The following is an 18,506-nucleotide window of genomic DNA, read 5'->3' as shown; positions in this document are numbered from 1 at the left end:
CAAGTTTGGAATGTGGGAATGTGACATTTTCCGGCACTGGGAAATATCTGTCTTGACGCTCAGCTGTTGCTGACAGCTCTCGACTTTTGGCGGCTGTCCTGGAATCTCATCCTTACTATATTGAGACAAAAGGAATTAAGAAACAGCAGGAGCGGGGTGGGTGGGTAGCGGGTGGTGAGGGTGATGGCAATTAACGATCTGGCAGCCGGTTGTCTTTTCCTCAGCCTGAAACTAACCGGGTAGGAGACGCTGGTCGATGGAAATAAAAGTTGGCTCGCTTTCTCGAACATAAAGTCCACTTAGTCAGTATAAAGTGGATATTGAAACAACTGTTATCCTGAAAGAGGCGAGACATTCCCGCGGTCTGCGGAGACGCGCGCGTGTGGGACTGTGTACATGTGGAAGAGTGAGCCTGCGCAACGTGACCGAATAACAGAATCACAGAGTCGGAAGGGACCTCTGGAGGTCTTCTAGTCCAACCCCCTTGCTCAGGCAGGAGAACCCTATCCCATTTCAGACAAAGGGCTGTCCAGTCTCATCTTAAAAACTTCCAGCGTTGGAGCACCCACAGCTTCTGGTGGCCAGCCGTTCCACTGGTTAATTGTCCTTACTGTTAAGATACTTCTCCTTAGTTCCAGGTTGCTTCTCTCCTCGATGAGTTTCCATCGGTCGCTTCTTGTCCTGCCTTCGGGTGCCTTGGAGAAGAGATATGCAATAGAATCAGAGGGGTTTGGCTTGAACCCCCGTTTCAGGGGGATCATGACTCCTTACTCTGAATTAAGATCGTGAGAAGGGTTAAGTACCACTTTATGATGCCTTGGTAAAGCCGCAGCTGGAATATTGTGTCCACTTTCGGTCACCACCACGATATAACAAAGATGTTGAGACTCTAAAAAAAAAAGTGCAGAGAAAAGCAGCAAAAATGATCGGGCGATTGGAGGCTAAAACATACGAGGAAGGGATGCAGGCCCTGGGTGGGTCTAATCTGACGCAGAGAAGGGCGAACAGAGTTGGAAGGGAACTTGGAGGTCTTCTAGTCCAGCCCCCTGCTCAAGCAGGAGACCCTGTCTTATTTCAGACAAGTGGTTGTCCAATCTCTTCTCGGAAACCTCCAGTGTTGGAGCACCCGCAACTTCTGAAGGCAAGCCGTTCCATGAATTAATTGTTCTCACTGTCAGGAAATTTCTCCTTAGTTCTAAGGTTGCTTCTCTCCTCGATGAGTTTCCATCCTTTGCTTCTTGTCCTGCCTTCAGGGGCTTCGGGGAATAGAATCAGAGCAGCTTGACTTGAATCCCCATTCTAAGGGGGAATCGTTCCTACTTTGAGTCAAGATCATGAGAAGGCTTAGTACCACCTGATAAGGCCTTGGTAAGCCCACACTTGGAATATTGTGTCCAGTTTTGGTCATCACAATATCAAAAAAGACACTGGGATTCTGGAAAGAGTGCAGAGAAGAGCAAGAAAGATGCTTAGGTGGCTGGAGACAAAAACATATGAAGAACGGTTGCAGGAAGTGGGAACAGAATAGAATAGAATAGAATAGAATAGAATAGAATAGAATAGAATAGAATAGAATAGAATAGAATAGAATAGAATAGAATAGAATAGAATAGAATAGAATAGAAATAAGGAACAGAACAGAACAAAACAGAATAGAATAGAACAGAACAGAATAGAATAGAAATAAGGAACAGAACAGAACAGAACAGAACAGAACAGAACAGAACAGAATAGAATAGAATAGAATAGAATAGAAACAAGGAACAGAACAGAACAGAACGGAATAGGAATAGGAATTAGGATTAGAACAGAACAGAACAGAACAGAACAGAATAGAATAGAATAGAATAGAATAGAATAGAGCTGGAAGGGACCTTGGAGGTCTTCTAGTCCATCCCCCCCCGCTCAAGCAGGAGAACCTATACCGTCACAGACAGATGAATGTCTAGTCTCTTCTTCAGTGATGGAGCGCCCACAACTTCTGGTGGCCAGCTGTTCCACTGGTTAATTGTCCTCACTGTCAGGAAGTTTCTCCTTAATTCCAGGTTGCTTCTCTCTTTGGTCAGTTTCCAACCATTGTTTCTTGTCCTTCCCTCTGTTGCTTTGGTGAACAACCTGGCCCCCTCGGCCTTGTGGCAGCCCCTCAGATACTGGAACGCTGTTATCATGTCTCCCCTATTTCTTCTTTTCTTCGGACTAGCCAGACCGCAAGTCCCGCAGCCGTTCTTCGTATGTTTTAGTCTCCAGGCCTTGGATCACCTTAGTTGCCCTTCTCTGAATTTTATGTCTAGTTTAATGAGAAGAACGATTAGGGGTGACATGACAGCAGTCTTCCAATATTTGAGGCGCTGCCATAAGAAAGAGGGGTCAACCCCGCCCCCCGCTGAAGCAGGAGACCCTATACCATTTCAGGCAGGTGGCTGTCCAGTCCTTTCTTGAAAACTTCCAGTGATGAAGCACCCACAGCCTCTGGTGGCCAGTCGTTCCACTGGTTAATTGATCTGACTGTCAGAAAATTTCTCCTTAGTTCCAGGTTGCTTCTCTCCTTGATCAGTGTCCATCCGTTGCTTCTTGTCCTGCCTTCGGGTGCTTTGGAGAATAGCTTGACTGCCTCTTCTTTGGGGCAGCCCCTGAGATACTGGAAGATTGCTGCTCCTTCTTTTCATTAAACTAAACATACCCAATTCCTGCAAGCGTCCTTTGTATGTTTCAGCCTCCTGTCTCCCAATCGCCTTTGTTGCTCTTCTCTGCACTCTTTCCAGAGTCTCCACAACTACTTCTTCTTCTTCTTCTTCTTCTTCTTCTTCTTCTTCTTCTTCTTCTTCTTCTTCTTCTTCTTCTTCTTCTTCTTCTTCTTCTTCTTCTTCTTCTTCTTCTTCTTATTATTATTATTATTATTATTATTATTATTATTATTATTATTATTATTATTATTATTATTATTATTTTACAACGTGGCAACCAAAACTGGACGCCATATTGCAAGTGTGGCCTTACCCAAAGCGGTACTTAATGCTTCACTTCAGCTTTGCCCATCCATCCATGCGGGAGCATCTGCAAGGAGGTCAAAAAGGTCAAGATGGAGGGCCTGCAGTCTTGCATTGAAACCCCTGCCCCCCCACACCTTTTTTTCTTCTTTTCACCCAACGCACGGCTTGCACGATGCCACGGTGGGCCCTGAGTTGGATGCCGTTGCCTCTTGCCTCTCTGCTGCTATGGCCCCCCCCATCAGTTTAACCAGGTTATTTTTCTCTCCATCCCCCCTCCCCCTCTCCCCACCCCCTTTTAAGTTTCCAAAGATTTGGTGCACCTGCTGGACCCAAAGCCTCTCCTAACATGGTTAATTCGATGCCGGCTGGTGCTCAGATGGCTTAGACAGCTGGATGGATAGAGGCTGAGCTTCTGAAAGTGGCTTGTTGAGTCCCACCCCCCCCACCCCGTTTCAAAGCTTCACTGGGATCCTCTTTTAATGGCCCCCCACCTCTCTGCCGCACCTTCCACACGACGTTAAGTGACCCTTTAGTGGGGCCAGGCTAGCTGTGAGTGGCAGAGTTTAAAAAAATGACGCTCCGGGTTCCAATTCTGGGTTTTTGTAGGCGGGGACCTTAACCTCGTCCCATCTTTTTTCCGCCTACAGGTATTCCTCCAACATACGATGAGAATTGGTCACTAAGCGAGACGGTCATTAAGTAAGCCACCATGTGACCAGACCTGATTTTTACAACCTTTTTTTTGCCACGGTCATTAAGCAAATCACCACGGTCATTAAGCGAATGCAGTTTCTCTCTCTCTCTCTCCCCCCCCCCCCGCAATCCCACAATGACTTTGCTTGTTGGAAACAGATGGTGATCATGGTTTTTTTTTTGCCATGGTCATTAAGAGAATCAGCGTGGTCGTTAAGCGAATCCAATCCCCCCCCTCCAATGGCTAGGGGGAAGGTTGCAGATGGCGATCACATGACTCTGGGATACTCAACCCTTGTACATACATATAAATAAATGGTCATCGTCAGACCGGGTGGGGGGGGAAATGCTGTGATGGTCGTAAGCGCAAGGACTGGTTATAAGTTGCCTTTTTTTTCCAATACTGTTGTAACTCTGAATGGTCACTTAAATGTCTGATCGTACGTCAAGGTCTACCTGTATTCCTTCTTGGAAGATCACACCCCACGGCTTAATCAGGGAAGGCACGCCAGCCTTCCCTCTTTGGGGCATTACCTAAGCTGGGGGCCCGCAGTGGTTAGCAGGCAGAATCGCAGGCTGACTCTGCCCACTGCCGGGAGTTCGATCCTGACCGGCTCAAGGTTGACGCGGCCTTCCATCCTTCCGAGATCAGTAAAACGAGGACCCAGATGGTTGGGGACAAGAGGCTGAGTCTGTTAACCGCTCAGAGCGGGCTGTAAAGCACTGTGAAGCGGTATATAAGTCTATTGCTACTGCTCGCCCTTCCTTCCTTCCTTCCTTCCTTCCTTCCTTCCTTCCTTCCTTCCTTCCTTCCTTCCTTCCTTCCTTCCTTCCTTCCTGGTCTTTTGCTGCCCATCCTTCTCCTCCTCTTCTTCCTCCTCCATCTCTTCTTCTTTCCTCCTCCTCCTCCTCTTCTTCCTCTTCTTCTCTCCTCCTTCTCCTCTGCTTCTTTCTCCTCCTCCTCCTCCTCCTCCTCCTCTTCTCTCCTCTTCTACCTTCTCCTCCACCTCTTTCTCCTTCTCCTCCTCCTCCTCCTCCTCCTCCATCATTGTCCGCAAAGACAAGCAGAGTAGAGGTCCAATGTGGGGTGAGAACCAGGTAATTTTGTGACAATTCCTGTCAGGACCCACCCCAGTCCACGTCTTAGGAAGACAAAAACTCTTGGAGTCAGTTCTAGTCCAAAAGGAATCTTTACTAGGACATGCTTGGTTGTGGGAATACAAGACAGGACGTGGTATTGTTTTACAAATTGAAACTTTATAAAGGGTTCCCGGTTCAACCCCGCCCCCCTTCCCTCAACCTCATTTGGTCAGCCCCCCATCATTTTACTTCGTTTCATTCCTTTCGTGGGGGAAAAAAGGCACTTCGAATCTTTACGGTTATTGCCTTCTTCCTCTCCAGAATTATCTTGTATCTTGTTTTTATTATGTATTGCCCTGTTCACCGCCCTGAGTCCTTCGGGAAAAGGGCGGTATACAAATTAAATTAATAATAATAATAATAATAATAATAATAATAATAATAATAATAATAATAATAATAATAATATAATAATAATAATAATAAAAAGAAGACACAAGCCCAATGCCTTCTTCTCTAACCCTCCCTTTTGATCCCCCCCCCAGTTCAAAAGGTTTCCCTTGGTCTTTGAAATAACCAGGGCTTTTTTTCTCATAGAACGCTCAGAACGGAGTTCCGGCACCTTTTTTGGGATGGAACCTTGTAGGGTAGGCAAGGCGGGTTGTATGACATGTTTGAGTTCCGGCACCTTTTTCTTTTACAAAAAAATGTGCTGGAAATAACCCAAGGCAGGCTGAATCCACATCCGCTCCTCCTTCCTCGGGAGATGGCAGAATCCATAGGGGGGCGGGGGCGGGATAATGTTTTAAACATATATTTATGAATGTGATATAAATGGATTCTGACAATTCCTGTGTTGGATAAATCGCCTTCTGGGATGTGGAAGGAGAGAATATCTCCAAGTCCCTTTCCAGCTCTCTCTTGGAAGCAAGGACGGATAATGCGAAGAAAAAAAAGTGAATTTCAGTTTGCAGGAGCAGGAAGAATGAAATGGAGCGGGCAGAGTACATCACAGTCGAGGGAGTCCCGAGTTCAGATCCTTTTTTCCATCTCCCCACGTTTTCAGGAAGTCTTTTAAACTGTCTTTCAAACTCAGTTTAGGGTCGAAATGAATAACAGAATAACCGAGCGGAAGGGGCCTTGGAGGTCTTCTAGTCCAACCCCTCTACACAAGCAGGAGACCCCGCCTAGACCATTCCAGATAAATGTTTGTCCAATGTCTTCTTAAAAAGGAGAAGGAGGAGAATAACAGACTTGAAAGGGACCTTGGAGGTCTTCTAGTCCAACCCGCTACGCAAGCAGCAGACCATTTCAGAGAAATATATACACTGTTCTCTCTCATTCTCTCTCTCTCTCTCTCTCTTCCTACGTGGTGGAAGAGATAGGAGGAAAAAGAGAGGCAAATTGCAATGGTAAACTACCCTACAGGTGATATTTGCCTTCTCATGCAAGCTGCAGCTTGACTCACTTGCTCGAGCTGCGCGACTCTTTCTTGTAACCCAAGCCCAGAAGAGCCCAGCATTGTAGCAAAACTCTTCAAGGAGGAAAGGACCTTAACTCACTTTTTTTCCCCTCAGCCTTAAATATCCCAGGCTGAATTACTTGACTCAGTCAGGGGATCTGTTCAGAAAAAGGCCCGTTCGATTTTTCTTTTTCCTTTTAATTAAAAATGTCTATCAATAGCCCCTTGGCTCTCCCCCTCTCCTAAGTCCGTTTTAATAGCAGCGACCTATTAAATCAGCTTAATCAGGAAATCCAGCATCAGACAGTCTAATCTGGACCTCGGCGTGTGCTTTCATCTCTCCTTAATCTCCTTGTGTATAGAGACTTAATGCTTTGTGATCCCTAATCAGGTTGCTCTAATCTCATTTGCACATATGCATATTTTAAGCCGCGGTCTGCTTAGCAGGCAACACGCCTGTCTCCATCTGCAAATGCGGCCTGGCAGCCAATTTGCAGGCCTTTCTTCCCCAACCTGGTGCCCACCCAAATTTTAGCAAAACGAACAGAGAGGCGAAAAACAAAAAAAGCAGAATTTGCGTTTCTTTCTTTCACGGAAAAAAAAATGGCTGCTGCGTTGAAGTATCCCTGCTGAGTTGAAGTCGACACCTCATAAAGGGAAATTTGAGTCTGAACCCTCTGTAAACTCATAAAAAGAGGTTGCAAGTTTCTTTTTTTTTTTTTGGTCTTTTCGGAATTTGCTACCATACAATCCCATTAAATGTATAAGATTGGCCGCTAAACAGACAGAGAGAAAAAAGCAGAATTCGCATTTCTGTCTTTTACAGAAAAAAAAAGGCTGCTGGGGAATTCTGGGAGCTGTAGTCCACACCTCATGAAGAGAAATTTGAGTCTGAACCCTCTGTAAACTCATAAAAAGAGGTTAATAATAATAATAATAATATAAAGGTTGCAAGTTTCTTTTTTTTCTGGCTGTTTAGAATTTGCTACCAATAAATCCCATTGAATTTATAAGATTGGCTAAACGGACAGAGAGAAAAAAAGCAAAATTCGCGTTTCTGTCTTTTACAGAAAAAAAAATGGCTGCTGGGGAATTCTGGGAGCTGTAGTCCACACCTCATGAAGAGAAATTTGAGTCTGAACCCTCTGTAAACTCATAAAAAGAGGTTGCAAGGTTTTTTTTGTCTGTTCAGAATTTGCTACCAACAAATCCCATTGAATTTATTGCCAGGGGTCAACTTTTATCCAGGCACTCCTCGACTTATGACCACAATTGAGGCCAAAATTTCTGTTGCTAAGTGAAACATTTGTTAAGGGAGTTTTGCCCCATGTTACGACTTTTCTTGCCAAAGTTGTTAAGCGAATCACTGCCGTTGTTAAATCGGTAACACGGTCGTTAAGTGAATCTGAATTCCCTGTGGACTTTGCTGGTCAGAAGGTCGCAAAAGGACATCACGTGACCCCGGGATGCTGCGACGGTCGTAAATAGGAGTCTGTTGCCAAGTGTCTGAATTTTGATCATGTCACCATGGGGAGGCTGCAATGGTCGTTAAGTGTGAAAAATGGTCATAAGTCACTTTTGTCAGTGCCGTTTGTAACTTTGAAAAGTCACTAAATGAAAATTTCTAAGTCGATGAATACCTGTATGTAGTAGGGGAGAGGGTTCTCCTTTTTCCAATGTGCAGCTAGTCCTTGACTTTCAACAGTTCATTTAGTGACGGTTCAAAGTTACAACGGTACTGAAAAAAGTGACTTATGACCATTGTTCACACTTAACGACCGTTACAGCATCCCCACGATCATGTGATCCAAGTTCTAGTCCCGCCTTAGGCACGAAAGCCAGCTGAGTGATTTTGGGCCAATCACCAGGAGACGGTGAGTTCTAGTCCCACCTTACACATGAAAGCCAGCTGGGTGATTTTGGGCCAATCACCAGGAGACGGTGAGTTCTAGTCCCACCTTACACATGAAAGCCAGCTGAGTGACCTTGGGCCAATCACCAGTTGATGGTGAGTTCTAGTCCCGCCTTAGGCATGAAAGCCAACTGGATCGCTTTGGGCCAATCATCAGTTGATGCTGAGTTCTAGTCCCGCCTTAAGCATGAAAGCCGGCTGAGTGAGTTTGGGCCAATCACCAGTTGATGGTGAGTTCTAGTCCCGCCTTAAGCATGAAAGCCAGCTGAGTGACTTTGGGCCAATCACCAGTTGATGGTGAGTTCTAGTCCCGCCTTAGGCATGAAAGCTGGCTGAGTGACTTTGGGCCAATCACCAGTTGATGGTGAGTTCTAGTCCCGCCTTAAGCATGAAAGCCAGCTGAGTGACTTTGGGCCAATCACCAGGAGACGGTGAGTTCTAGTCCCGCCTTAGGCACAAAATTAAATCAACCAACAGCTGTTTCATCATTTTTATTCTACCTTTGAGAAGAGGGCAATGCTGATATACAGAGCGCAGGGGATGGGGGAGAGATCTTCCCAGGGCCTTTTAGGTCTGGGGGTAGGTGCACGGGGGTGGGGGGGATCTCGGAGCGCAGGGCATCCGGTCTTCGAAGGAGTTACTCCTCGTACAAACCTTTCGGCTGGGGAAGAAAAGAACAAAAGTGAGAAAGGAAAGAAGGAAGCATCTGGGTTGGGTTAGGGGTAGGGGTAGGGCAGGGGTAGGCAACCTCGGCTCTTTTATGACTCATGGACTTCAACTCCCAGAATTCCTGAGTCAGCATAGCTCAGGAATTCTGGGAGTTGAAGTCCATGAGTCATAAAAGAGCCGAGGTTGCCTACCCCTGGGGTAGGGGAAGGAGAAGAGGAAGAGGAAGGGTGGGTTATGGTAAAAGCTAGTAGGATCAGGGCTAGGGTTATGCATAGCGGTAGAGGATAGGAATAGGGCTAGGTTTAGAGTTATGAGTAGGGTTATGCTTAAAGTTAGGAGTAGGGTTAAGGGTAGGGATAGAGTTAGGGGTAGGCGTAAGGTTAAGGGTAGTGGTAGAGGTAGAGTTAAAAGTAGGGTTAAGTTTAGGGGTAGGAGTAGGGGTAAGGATAGGAGTAGGGTTAAAGGTAGAGGTAGGGGTAGAGTTAGAGTTAGGTATAGGAATAGGGTTAAGGTAAGGGATAGAGTAGGGAATAGGGTTAAGATTAGGGGTAGCCGTAGGCATAGGGGTAGAAGTAGGGTTAAGGGTAGGGGTAGGGGCAGGAACAGGGTTCAAGTTAGGCGTAGGGGTACAGTTAGGAGTAGGATTAAGGTTAGAGGTGGGGTAGGGGTCAAGGTAGAGATAGGGGTAGGGCTAGGTTTAGGGGTAGAGTAATGGATAGGGTTAGGGTTAAAGTTAGGAGTAGAGTTAAGGTAAGGGGCAGGAATAAGGATAGGCATAGAGTTAGGGTTAGGCTTAAGGGCAGCTCCTCACCTTCACCCCAATATCACGACTTTTGGCCCTCAACTTGTTGACCTGGGACTCAGCGATGTCCGCCCGTTCCTCAGCTTCGTCCAACTCGTGCTGAACCTTCCGGAATTTGCCCAAGTTGCTGTTGGCTTGTTCCTCCTGAGGAGAACCGAGAAGGGAGGCCTTGAAAATTACGGAGAGCTCTTGCCTCTGGTGAGGAACCACTACTACTGGTATGTCCTCCAGCCAGGATCCAATTCCCATTCAAAATGTTTGGCACACTCTAAGCCGGGGGTCTTCAAACTTGGCCCTTTTATGACTTGTGGACCCCAATTGGTCCCAACTGGTCTCACCATGACTGAGGTGACCATCCGGGTTCTCCAGCTCAGCATCCTGAGATGCGCTAAACTAGGATGAGTGACAAGCCAGGATTATCCCAAGAAGAACAGAAAGATGGGTGCTACTCACCGCCTCCTCGGCTTGTCTCTTGTAAGCTTTAACCTTCAGCTGAAGCTTGTCAACCAGGTCTTGGAGGCGGATCAAGTTCTTACGATCCTCCTCCGTCTACAGGGCCGAGGAACCGGAAAAGAATGCGACAGAGAGATCAGGGTTTACTTGGCTGCAGCAAAAAGTCGGCTTGTACCACTGAGTTTAAATAAGATCACCTCCTGGCTTGCATCAGGAGCTCTTAATTATGTGGAGGCATTTGTGAAATTGAAAAACAAAAATGGTGTTGTTTAGGAAATCCTTCTCTAAACCATGGTTACATTGTAGCTTAGATGTGGAAATATTGGCACGTTCCAAATCTAGAGCAGCGTTTCTCAAACTGGGCCACTTTAAGAAGGGTGGACTACAACTCCCAGAATTCCTCAGCCAGCATTGCTGGCTGGGGAATTCAGGGAGTTAAAGTCCACCCATCTTAAAGTAGCCAAGGTTGAGAAACACTAATCTAGGGTTTGTTTGTTTGCCACATGGAATTTGCTTTGGACGTACAAAATGGCATCTTTTATAAGATTCCGGGAAAAAGTGGGGTTCAATCTATCCACCACCACCTGCAAATTCCTCACCCAACCTGTTTTAGAGGCGTGGGCCAAATCCTGTTGAAGCCACCGCAATCAATCCACCCGTCCATATTGAACGCTTGGCTCCAAAACCCAGGTTGTCTCCTGTCAGGTCAACCTGTGTCTCCTCACCTGGTAGGTGAGCTCCTTGATGCGTCTCTCGCACTTGCGCATGCCCTTGACGTTCTCCACATTGCGTTTCTGCTCCCCTTCCAGCTCGTTCTCCAACTCCCGCACTCGGGCCTCCAGTTTCTGAAGCTGCTTCTTGCCGCCCTTGAGGGCCAGCTGCTCCGCCTCGTCCAGACGCATCTGGAGGTCCTTGATGGTCTGCTCCATGTTCTTCTTCATCCTCTCCAGGTGGGCGCTGGTGTCCTGCTCCTTCTTCAGCTCCTCCGCCATCATGGCCGCCTGCCCCGTTGAAGAGGACAAGGGAGAAAGACGTCCACCGGAACTTACTCTTTGCATTAAGGGGGAAATTAATCCTAAACTCCCAGGCTAATTATTCATGTCAAGATTACGGGTCCTTTTTTTTGATGCTTCTGGTGGACCAAAGCAGAGGAGAACATGGAGATCTTGTTTTAGACTTTAGATCTCCACGGCCTGTGGCCATAATTGAGCCCAGAATTATGATCGTTCCTCATTATGGTTGTGGATCAATTTTTCAGCTCCTCTGCCATCATGGCCAGCTTCCCCGTTCAAGAGGACAATGGAAAAACAGGTCCACCTGGCAAAAGGAGATGACTTTCGTTTGGGGAGACCTCCCGTGTGTTTACTCCTTCCAAGAATTGATCCTAGACTCTGTATTCTCGTGATGATTATGGTTGGGGTCCTCTTTTGACCCGGGATGAGAGTGTCCACCGGTGGGTTGGTGGACCCAAGCAAAGGAGATCCTGTTGATGTGTCTCAATTCATGGATCTTATTAAAAACAGGAGGAGGAAGAGCTATTTTGGCCTCACAGGGTTGTTATGGAGATCCTGCCCCATAGAGACCCCATGGTCAGCCTTATTTTCTTTCACGTATAATATTCACCCTCATCCTTCCTCACAGGGTCTTCTGAACCAGCTTTGTGGGTGTGAGGAAGAGAGGTGCGCTGGAAGGTATGTGGGAAAGAGGGAGAGCACTACCCATACACCTTTCCTCCGGTGTAGAATTGAATTCCATCTTATTAGCTCTTGTCTTTTCACCAAAAAGCAAAGATTTTATCTCAAGTTCGTCGGTAACTCGTAAACTATTCTTGGCCATCCAAGAAAGGGCTGTCTTGTGGGTTGATCTCAAAACAGGACCTACCATCCTTTCTGAATTAATGATAGCTGTCAAAAATAGCAGGGTGTTTATTTAGTAATAATATACCCCTGTGCACAATGAAGGCATCTGTTCCAAATTAACTACTGGGGTTTCTATTATCCGATACCAAATAGAGGCTGTGAGCACTGAAGTGACCAGAAGATGGCAGTAAAGAGAGACAAAGAAGTTTCCCTTTGCTGCCACCTGCTGGTTGCTTGGATAGTCGTGGCCCAGATTGGGTATAAGCAATGTATGAACTAGAAACAATGCTTTCTTACTAGCCACTCGTTGGAATTAGTGCTTTCTTGGAAAAGTAGAAGTGGACGTGCTAAAATTTCACTCACGTCTGTGATGGCTTTCTTAGCTTTCTCTTCAGCATTTCTGCATTCCTGAATGGCATCTTCCACCTCTGTTTGCAGCTGGGAGAGATCAGATTCCATCTTCTTTTTCTGATTGATGAGGCTGGTATTCTGGAGAGAGGAGAGGAGGGAGGTAAAGAGAAGGAGAGAAGGGAGGAAGGGAGGAAACAAGGAAAAAAGGAAGGAGAGGAGAGAGAGGAGGAAGAAGGAAGGAGAGAGAGAAGAAGAGAAGGAAAGGAGGGAGGCGGGAAAGAGAAGGAAGGAAACAAGGAGGAGAGGAGAGGAGAGGAGGAAGAAGGAAGTAAAGAGAGAAGAAGAGAAAGAAAGGAGGAAGGAAAGAGAAGGAAGGAAACAAGGAAGAAAGGGAGGAGAGAGTAGAGTAGAGTAGAGTAGAGTAGAGTAGAGTAGAGTAGAGTAGAGGAGAGGAGAGGAGAGGAGAGGAGAGGAGAGGAGAAGAGAAGAGAGGAGAGGAGAGGAGAGGAGAGGAGAGGAGAGGAGGAAGAAGGAAGTAAAGAGAGAAGAAGAGAAAAAGGAGGAAGGAAAGAGAAGGAAGGAAACAAGGAAGAAAGGGAGGAGAGAGTAGAGTAGAGTAGAGTAGAGAAGAGAAGAGAAGAAGAGAGGAGAGGAGAGGAGAAGAGAAGAGAAGAGAAGAGAAGAGAGAAGAGGAGAGGAGAGGAGAGGAGAGGAGAGGAGAGGAGAGGAGAGGAGAGGAGAGGAGAGAAGAGAAGAAGATAGTAGAGTAGAGTAGAGTAGAGGAGAGGAGAGGAGAGGAGAGTAGAAAAGAGAAGAGGAGAGGAGAGGAGAGGAGAGGAGAGGAGAGGAAAGGAGAAGAGAGGAGAGGAGAGGAGAGGAGAGGAGAGGAGAGGAGAGAAGAGAAGAGAAGAGAAGAGAAGAGAAGAGAAGAGAAGAGAAGAGAAGAGAAGAGAAGAAGAGAGTAGAGTAGAGTAGAGGAGAGTAGAGGAGAGGAGAGGAGAGGAGAGGAGAGGAGAGTAGAAAAGAGAAGAGGAGAGGAGAGGAGAGGAGAGGAAAGGAGAAGAGAAGAGAGGAGAGGAGAGGAGAGGAGAGGGGAGAGGAGAGGAGAGAAGAGAAGAGAAGAGAAGAGAAGAGAAGAGAAGAGAAGAGAAGAGAAGAGAAGAGAAGAGAAGAGAAGAGAAGAGAAGAGAAGAGAAGAGACGGTGAATTCTTTAATTTTTCGAAGACGAGACAGTGGAAATAATTTCATGAAAGCAGAACCACAGCATCGTTCTTAGCTGCTGACAATCCATGAGGTTTAAGAACATATTGCTTTCAGATCCCCCTTACCTGGGTGTGAAGGAGCTGGACTCTTTCACTGGTTTCAATGAGTTCCTGTTCCGCCAGTTTCCGGGCCCGTTCTGTCTGCTCCACCACGGACCGCAACTCCTCCAGCTCAGCCTGGAGCAGGTTGTTCCTTCGCTCCACGATGGCAATGTTTTCCTTGAGGTCCTCATTGAGTCGGATTGCGTCATCCAACTGTATCTGAGTGTCCTAGAAGGAGGAGGAGGACAGGTGGAATGGAGGTATGAGTAAAGGGAAGCTGAAATGGAACCGTGGTGGAGATGGGATGGAAGGAAGGAAGGAAGGAAGGAAGGAAGGAAGGAAGGAACGAAGGAAGGAAGGAAGGAAGGAAGGAAGGAAGGAAGGAAGGGTAGATGCTAAGCTTGTAAGCCGCCCTGAGTCTTCGGAGAAGGGCGGGATACAAATGGAATTAAAATAAATAAATAATAGATGGATGGGTGGATGGATGGATGGGTAGATGGATGGGTGGATGAAGGATGAAAGGAAGGAAGGGTAGATGGGTGGATGGATGGATGAATGGATGAAGGAAGGAACAGTAGATGGCTGGATGGATGGGAAGGAAGGAAGAAAGGAAGGATGAATGGATGGATGGATGGATGGATGGATGGATAGAGGGAAGGATGGAAGGATAGATGGTTGCATGGATGGGAAGGAAGGGTAGGGTGGATGGATGGATGAAGGAAGGAACAGTAGATGGCTGGATGGAGGGGAAGGAAGAAAGGAAGGGAAGATGGATGGATGGATGGATAGAGGGAAGGATGGAAGGATAGATGGTTGCATGGATGGGAAGGAAGGGTAGATGGATGGATGGAAGGAAAGAGGGAAGGATGGTAGAAAGGATGGATGGTTGGATGAATGGATGGATGGATGGGAAGGAAGGAAGAAGGAACAGTAGATGGTTGGATGAATGGATGGGTGTAAGGATGGATGGATGGATGAAGGAATGGAAAGAACAGTAGGTTGAATGGATGGGAAGGAAGGAAGAAAGGAGGAAGGAAGGAAGGAAGGAAGGAAGGAAGGAAGGAAGGAAGGAAGGAAGGTAGGAAGGGTAGATGGTTGGATGAATGGATGGGTGTAAGGATGGATGGATGGATGGATGGATAGATGAAGGAATGGAAAGAACAGTAGATGGTTGAATGGATGGGAAGGAAGGAAGGAAGGAAGGAAGGAAGGAAGGAAGGAAGGAAGGAAGGAAGGAAGGAAGGAAGGAAGGTCCTTCAGACCAACTTGCAGGCTGTACCTTCAGGTAGCCTTGCAAAGTTTTCACTTGCTTCTGGGCTTCAGCTGCTATGCGGTTGGCATGGCTGAGCTGGATCTCCATCTCATTGAGATCACCCTCCATCTTCTTCTTGACCCTCAGGGCCTCGTTGCGGCTCCGAGTCTCGGCATCCAGGGAAGCCTGAAGCGAGTCCACCGTCCTCAGGTGATTCCGCTTGGCCTGCTCCATCTCCTCGTCCTTCTCAGCCAACTTGCGCTCAATTTCGGCCTTGAATTGGTTGAATTCCAGCTGCGCTCGGAGGATCTTGCCTTCTTCATGTTCCAGAGAAGCCTAGAGGTTTGGGGTAAGGTTGGATGGAGAGAGAGAACGAGAGACTCCTTAGTTCATGGGTAACCAATGTGGAGCCCATGGTACCAACCGGATCTCAGACACCAATTTGGTGCCTCCAGAAAGCTCCACATATCTTCTGGATCATCATGGCCGCCATTTTGAGAGAAGACAATTCTTTCACAACAGCCATTTTGTCTGCACCGACCAAGTTCTCAAGGTTTCCAATGGCCCAAAATATTGCTACCCCTATTTCCAACGAAGAAACTAAAATTCAGGTATTCCTCAACTTACAAAAGTTTGTTTAGTGACTGTTCAAAGTTACAACGGCACTGGAAAAAGGGACTTATGACCATTTTTCACATTTATGACCGTTGCAGCATCCCTGTGGCCACATGATCCCCTTTTGCGACCTTCTGAGAAGCAAAGTCAATGGAGGAGCCAGATTCACTTAACAACCATGTTACCCACTTAACAACTGCAGGGATTCATTGAACAACTGTGGCCTGAAAGGTTGTAAAATGGGACAAAACTCACTTAACAAATGTCTCCCTTAGCAACAGAAACATTGGGCTCAATTTTGGCCGTAAGTCAAGGACTGCCTATAAGCTATGAATGGATCTCAGGTGTGGATATCTGTGTTGTGGCGAGTTTTTTTTTAACAACCATAAACACAATTGTTTAATGCCTGCTAAGCTTCTAGTCCTTGACTAAGTCAGTGACAAAAGAAGAAAACATGGACGTCCAAGGAATTCCCCTCAAGAATGATGAAAGAAAATATTTACTTCGTGCAAATATGTAAATGGAGACTCAATCATCCAGGCCAAAAGTATCTAAGAAAGAATAAATCATGCCAACTGGATCAAGGTTTGCTCATACGTGCAAATACCTACATCATCTTTTGAGGAATTTACGAGAGATACAAATTTACCTCAGGAATATTATCTGCAACTGTGACCTTCAAAAAAAAAATTTCTGTCAGTTGGAAGGAACCATGATGTGCATTTGCGTCCAAGACTTCATAGGCCTTGAGTTATGACCATAATGGAGCTTGCCTACCATGCTTCTAAACATAATGGTCATAAATTGAATCACACACACGATCAAGCCAATTTCATGACCTTTTTTTTTGTGGTGGTTGTTAAGCAAACGTTGCGCTCGTTAAGCAAGCCGACGGTTTGCTATCAGCACGGATTTGGGGAAAAAACAGTATGAATTTCTGGTTTTAGCAAAACTGTTGTAAAATGCAACCACGGGATTGCGGGACGCTGCAAATGTTTTGCAGTGCCGAGGGGGGCAACCGTTGTAACTTCAAATCCAGGACCACAGAGAGGTCAGTTGTAACCTCAAATGGACACTAAGTGACCAGGGATAAGTCGAGAGCCACCTATATTTACAAAAAAATAATAATAATAATTCAAAAGCTTATTCAAATTTGTGCAAATGAGCCATTTCCCCCCCCCCAAAAAAGAGAGAATACTTTGCTCTTAAGAAACTGGAATTTCCCCAAGGTCAAAAAAGTCAAGATGGCGGTGAAGACCCCATGGTCCGATTCTTTTTTTAATTTGTATCTGTAACGTTGGGCTTTAGTGGCAGGGATGAGGCTGCCATCTGGACTTTCTGGACCTCTTTTGTTCTCCCATTAGTTGAAGGTTGATAAGTCATACAGAATAACAGAGTGTGGAAGGGATCCTGGAGGTCTTCTAGTCCAACCCCCTTCATGTTTTTGAAGAAGAGGAGAAATGAAGCTTAGAAAGCTCAAAAACTGAGTTTGGCCGCCATTTTGACTTCTTTACCTATACACTGAAGGTCCTCCTGAAGCCCAGGAGGATTTCAAAACAAAATGGTGGAGAACTTGAGTTGAGGGCTCTGGTTTTTCACAGCCAAGGGGACTTCTCACCTCAGCTTCCTCGAGAGCGGCCTGCAGCTCCATCTTCTCAGCCTCCAGACTTTTCCGGGTTTTCTCAAGTTCATGGATGGTCTTGCCTGTGCTCCCCAGCTGCTCAGTGAGATCCGAAATCTCCTCTGTACGAAAAGAGAAGAAAACGTTAGTTTTCCAGAGGAAGCAGGACCTAGAAATAAGGAGGCTCCGACTGTTAAGGAGACGGGCCCACCTTGCAAGTTCTTGTTCTCCCTCTTGAAGGTCTCCAGATGTTCCAGAGATTCCTCGTAGGCGTTCTTCAGCTTGAAGAGCTCCGTGCTGAGGGACCTGGCCTCTTTCTGAGATGACTCCAGCTCTGTTTGGGACTCCTCAAACTTTTGCTTCCACTCCGACAAGATCTGGGGTGGGAGGAGGAGGAGGAGGAGGAGGATGGAAGAGGAGAAGGAGGAGGAGGAGGAAGAGGAGAAGGAGAAGAAGATGGAAGAGAAGAGGAGGACAAGAGGAGGAGAAGAAAGAGGAGGTGAGGAAGAGAAAGAGGAGGATGGAGACGGAGAAGAAGAAGTTGGTGAAGTTGCTTTTCCAGGAGGCAACTGGACGTCCTTGTTTTTCTTTGAAGAGGTTTCGCTTCTCATCCCAGAAGCTTCTTCAGCTTTGACTGGATGGTGGGGAATGAGAGGATTTATACTCCTTTGCAGTCATCTGGTCGTTTGCCTTCTTTTAGAGGATTGTTGAGGCCACTTGGAGGTTTATCTGAATGCTCAGGGTCACCTGAGCGGTGCAAACGGGTGTGGAGCCTTCTTGGAACTGCTGAAAGGACTGTGTGTGGTAGACTGGAGACAGATGGTGTCGTATTCCCTCCCCCTTTGTTGAAAGAGGGCTGTTCAATTTTGATATAGAGGTGGCACCCAGGTGGCCTCAACGACTCTCTGAAAGATTGCAAATGACCAGCTGTCTGCAAGGAGTATAAATCCTTCCATTCTGCACCATACAGTCAGAACTAAAGAAGCTTCTTGGATGAGAGGTAAAATCGTCTTCAAAGATGTGTTCAAAATAAGAAAGTCCAGTTGCCTCACAAAAAAGCATATTTGGAACATGTTGTCTTAACATACTTTGTCGAAGTTCCTTTGCTTCTTGTCCAGGGCAGCTGCGGCCGCGTTCGAGCGTTCCACGTCCACCATGAGATCTTCAATCTCATTCTGCAGGCGGTGTTTGGTCTTCTCCAGCGACGAGCACTTGGCGTTCACCGCCTCCACCGCTTCCTCGGCATCCTGAAGCCGCTGAGCCAGCTTCTTCCTGATAGGTGAGAAGATGTCCCAATGAGTCAGCCCCTCCCCAAAGCCATGAAGAGGCCATCTGGGATGGGACACCAAGGCTGAAGCGGGAGGTAGGACCACCATTTTTTTTTCCATTGACGGGTCAACTCAAAGCTAATCGTGAGTCCTCCAGCTTCTGAGGGAAAGTGA

The 18,506-nt window shown here is 46.6% G+C and overlaps 1 protein-coding gene and 1 long non-coding RNA gene across 2 annotated transcripts in view; one reads left to right on the top strand and one right to left on the bottom strand.

Annotated features, from left to right (window-relative positions):
- Nucleotides 1–18,506, top strand: part of LOC310649446 — a 313,283-nt gene that overhangs the window by 68,971 nt on the left and 225,806 nt on the right. The gene's annotated exons all lie outside the window — the stretch shown is intronic.
- LOC310649297 (myosin-7) overlaps nucleotides 8,655–18,506 on the bottom strand; it is a 50,429-nt gene continuing 40,577 nt past the window's right edge. The window contains exons 31-40 of the mRNA XM_083377617.1: nucleotides 18,153–18,336; nucleotides 17,276–17,441; nucleotides 17,062–17,186; nucleotides 14,856–15,164; nucleotides 13,601–13,804; nucleotides 12,284–12,409; nucleotides 10,787–11,062; nucleotides 10,062–10,157; nucleotides 9,618–9,752; nucleotides 8,655–8,798 (exon numbers count right to left, since the gene is read on the bottom strand). Coding sequence (XP_083233743.1) covers nucleotides 8,775–8,798; nucleotides 9,618–9,752; nucleotides 10,062–10,157; nucleotides 10,787–11,062; nucleotides 12,284–12,409; nucleotides 13,601–13,804; nucleotides 14,856–15,164; nucleotides 17,062–17,186; nucleotides 17,276–17,441; nucleotides 18,153–18,336 — 1,645 coding nt within the window. The 3' untranslated portion in view covers nucleotides 8,655–8,774. The remainder of the gene's footprint in view (nucleotides 8,799–9,617; nucleotides 9,753–10,061; nucleotides 10,158–10,786; nucleotides 11,063–12,283; nucleotides 12,410–13,600; nucleotides 13,805–14,855; nucleotides 15,165–17,061; nucleotides 17,187–17,275; nucleotides 17,442–18,152; nucleotides 18,337–18,506) is intronic.

This window comes from Vipera ursinii (genome assembly GCF_947247035.1).
Source record: "Vipera ursinii genome assembly, chromosome: Z".
Taxonomy (NCBI): Eukaryota; Metazoa; Chordata; class Lepidosauria; order Squamata; family Viperidae; genus Vipera; species Vipera ursinii.
The sequence above is the reverse complement of the archived record's forward strand: the minus strand, read 5'-3'. Positions and strand labels throughout refer to the sequence as shown.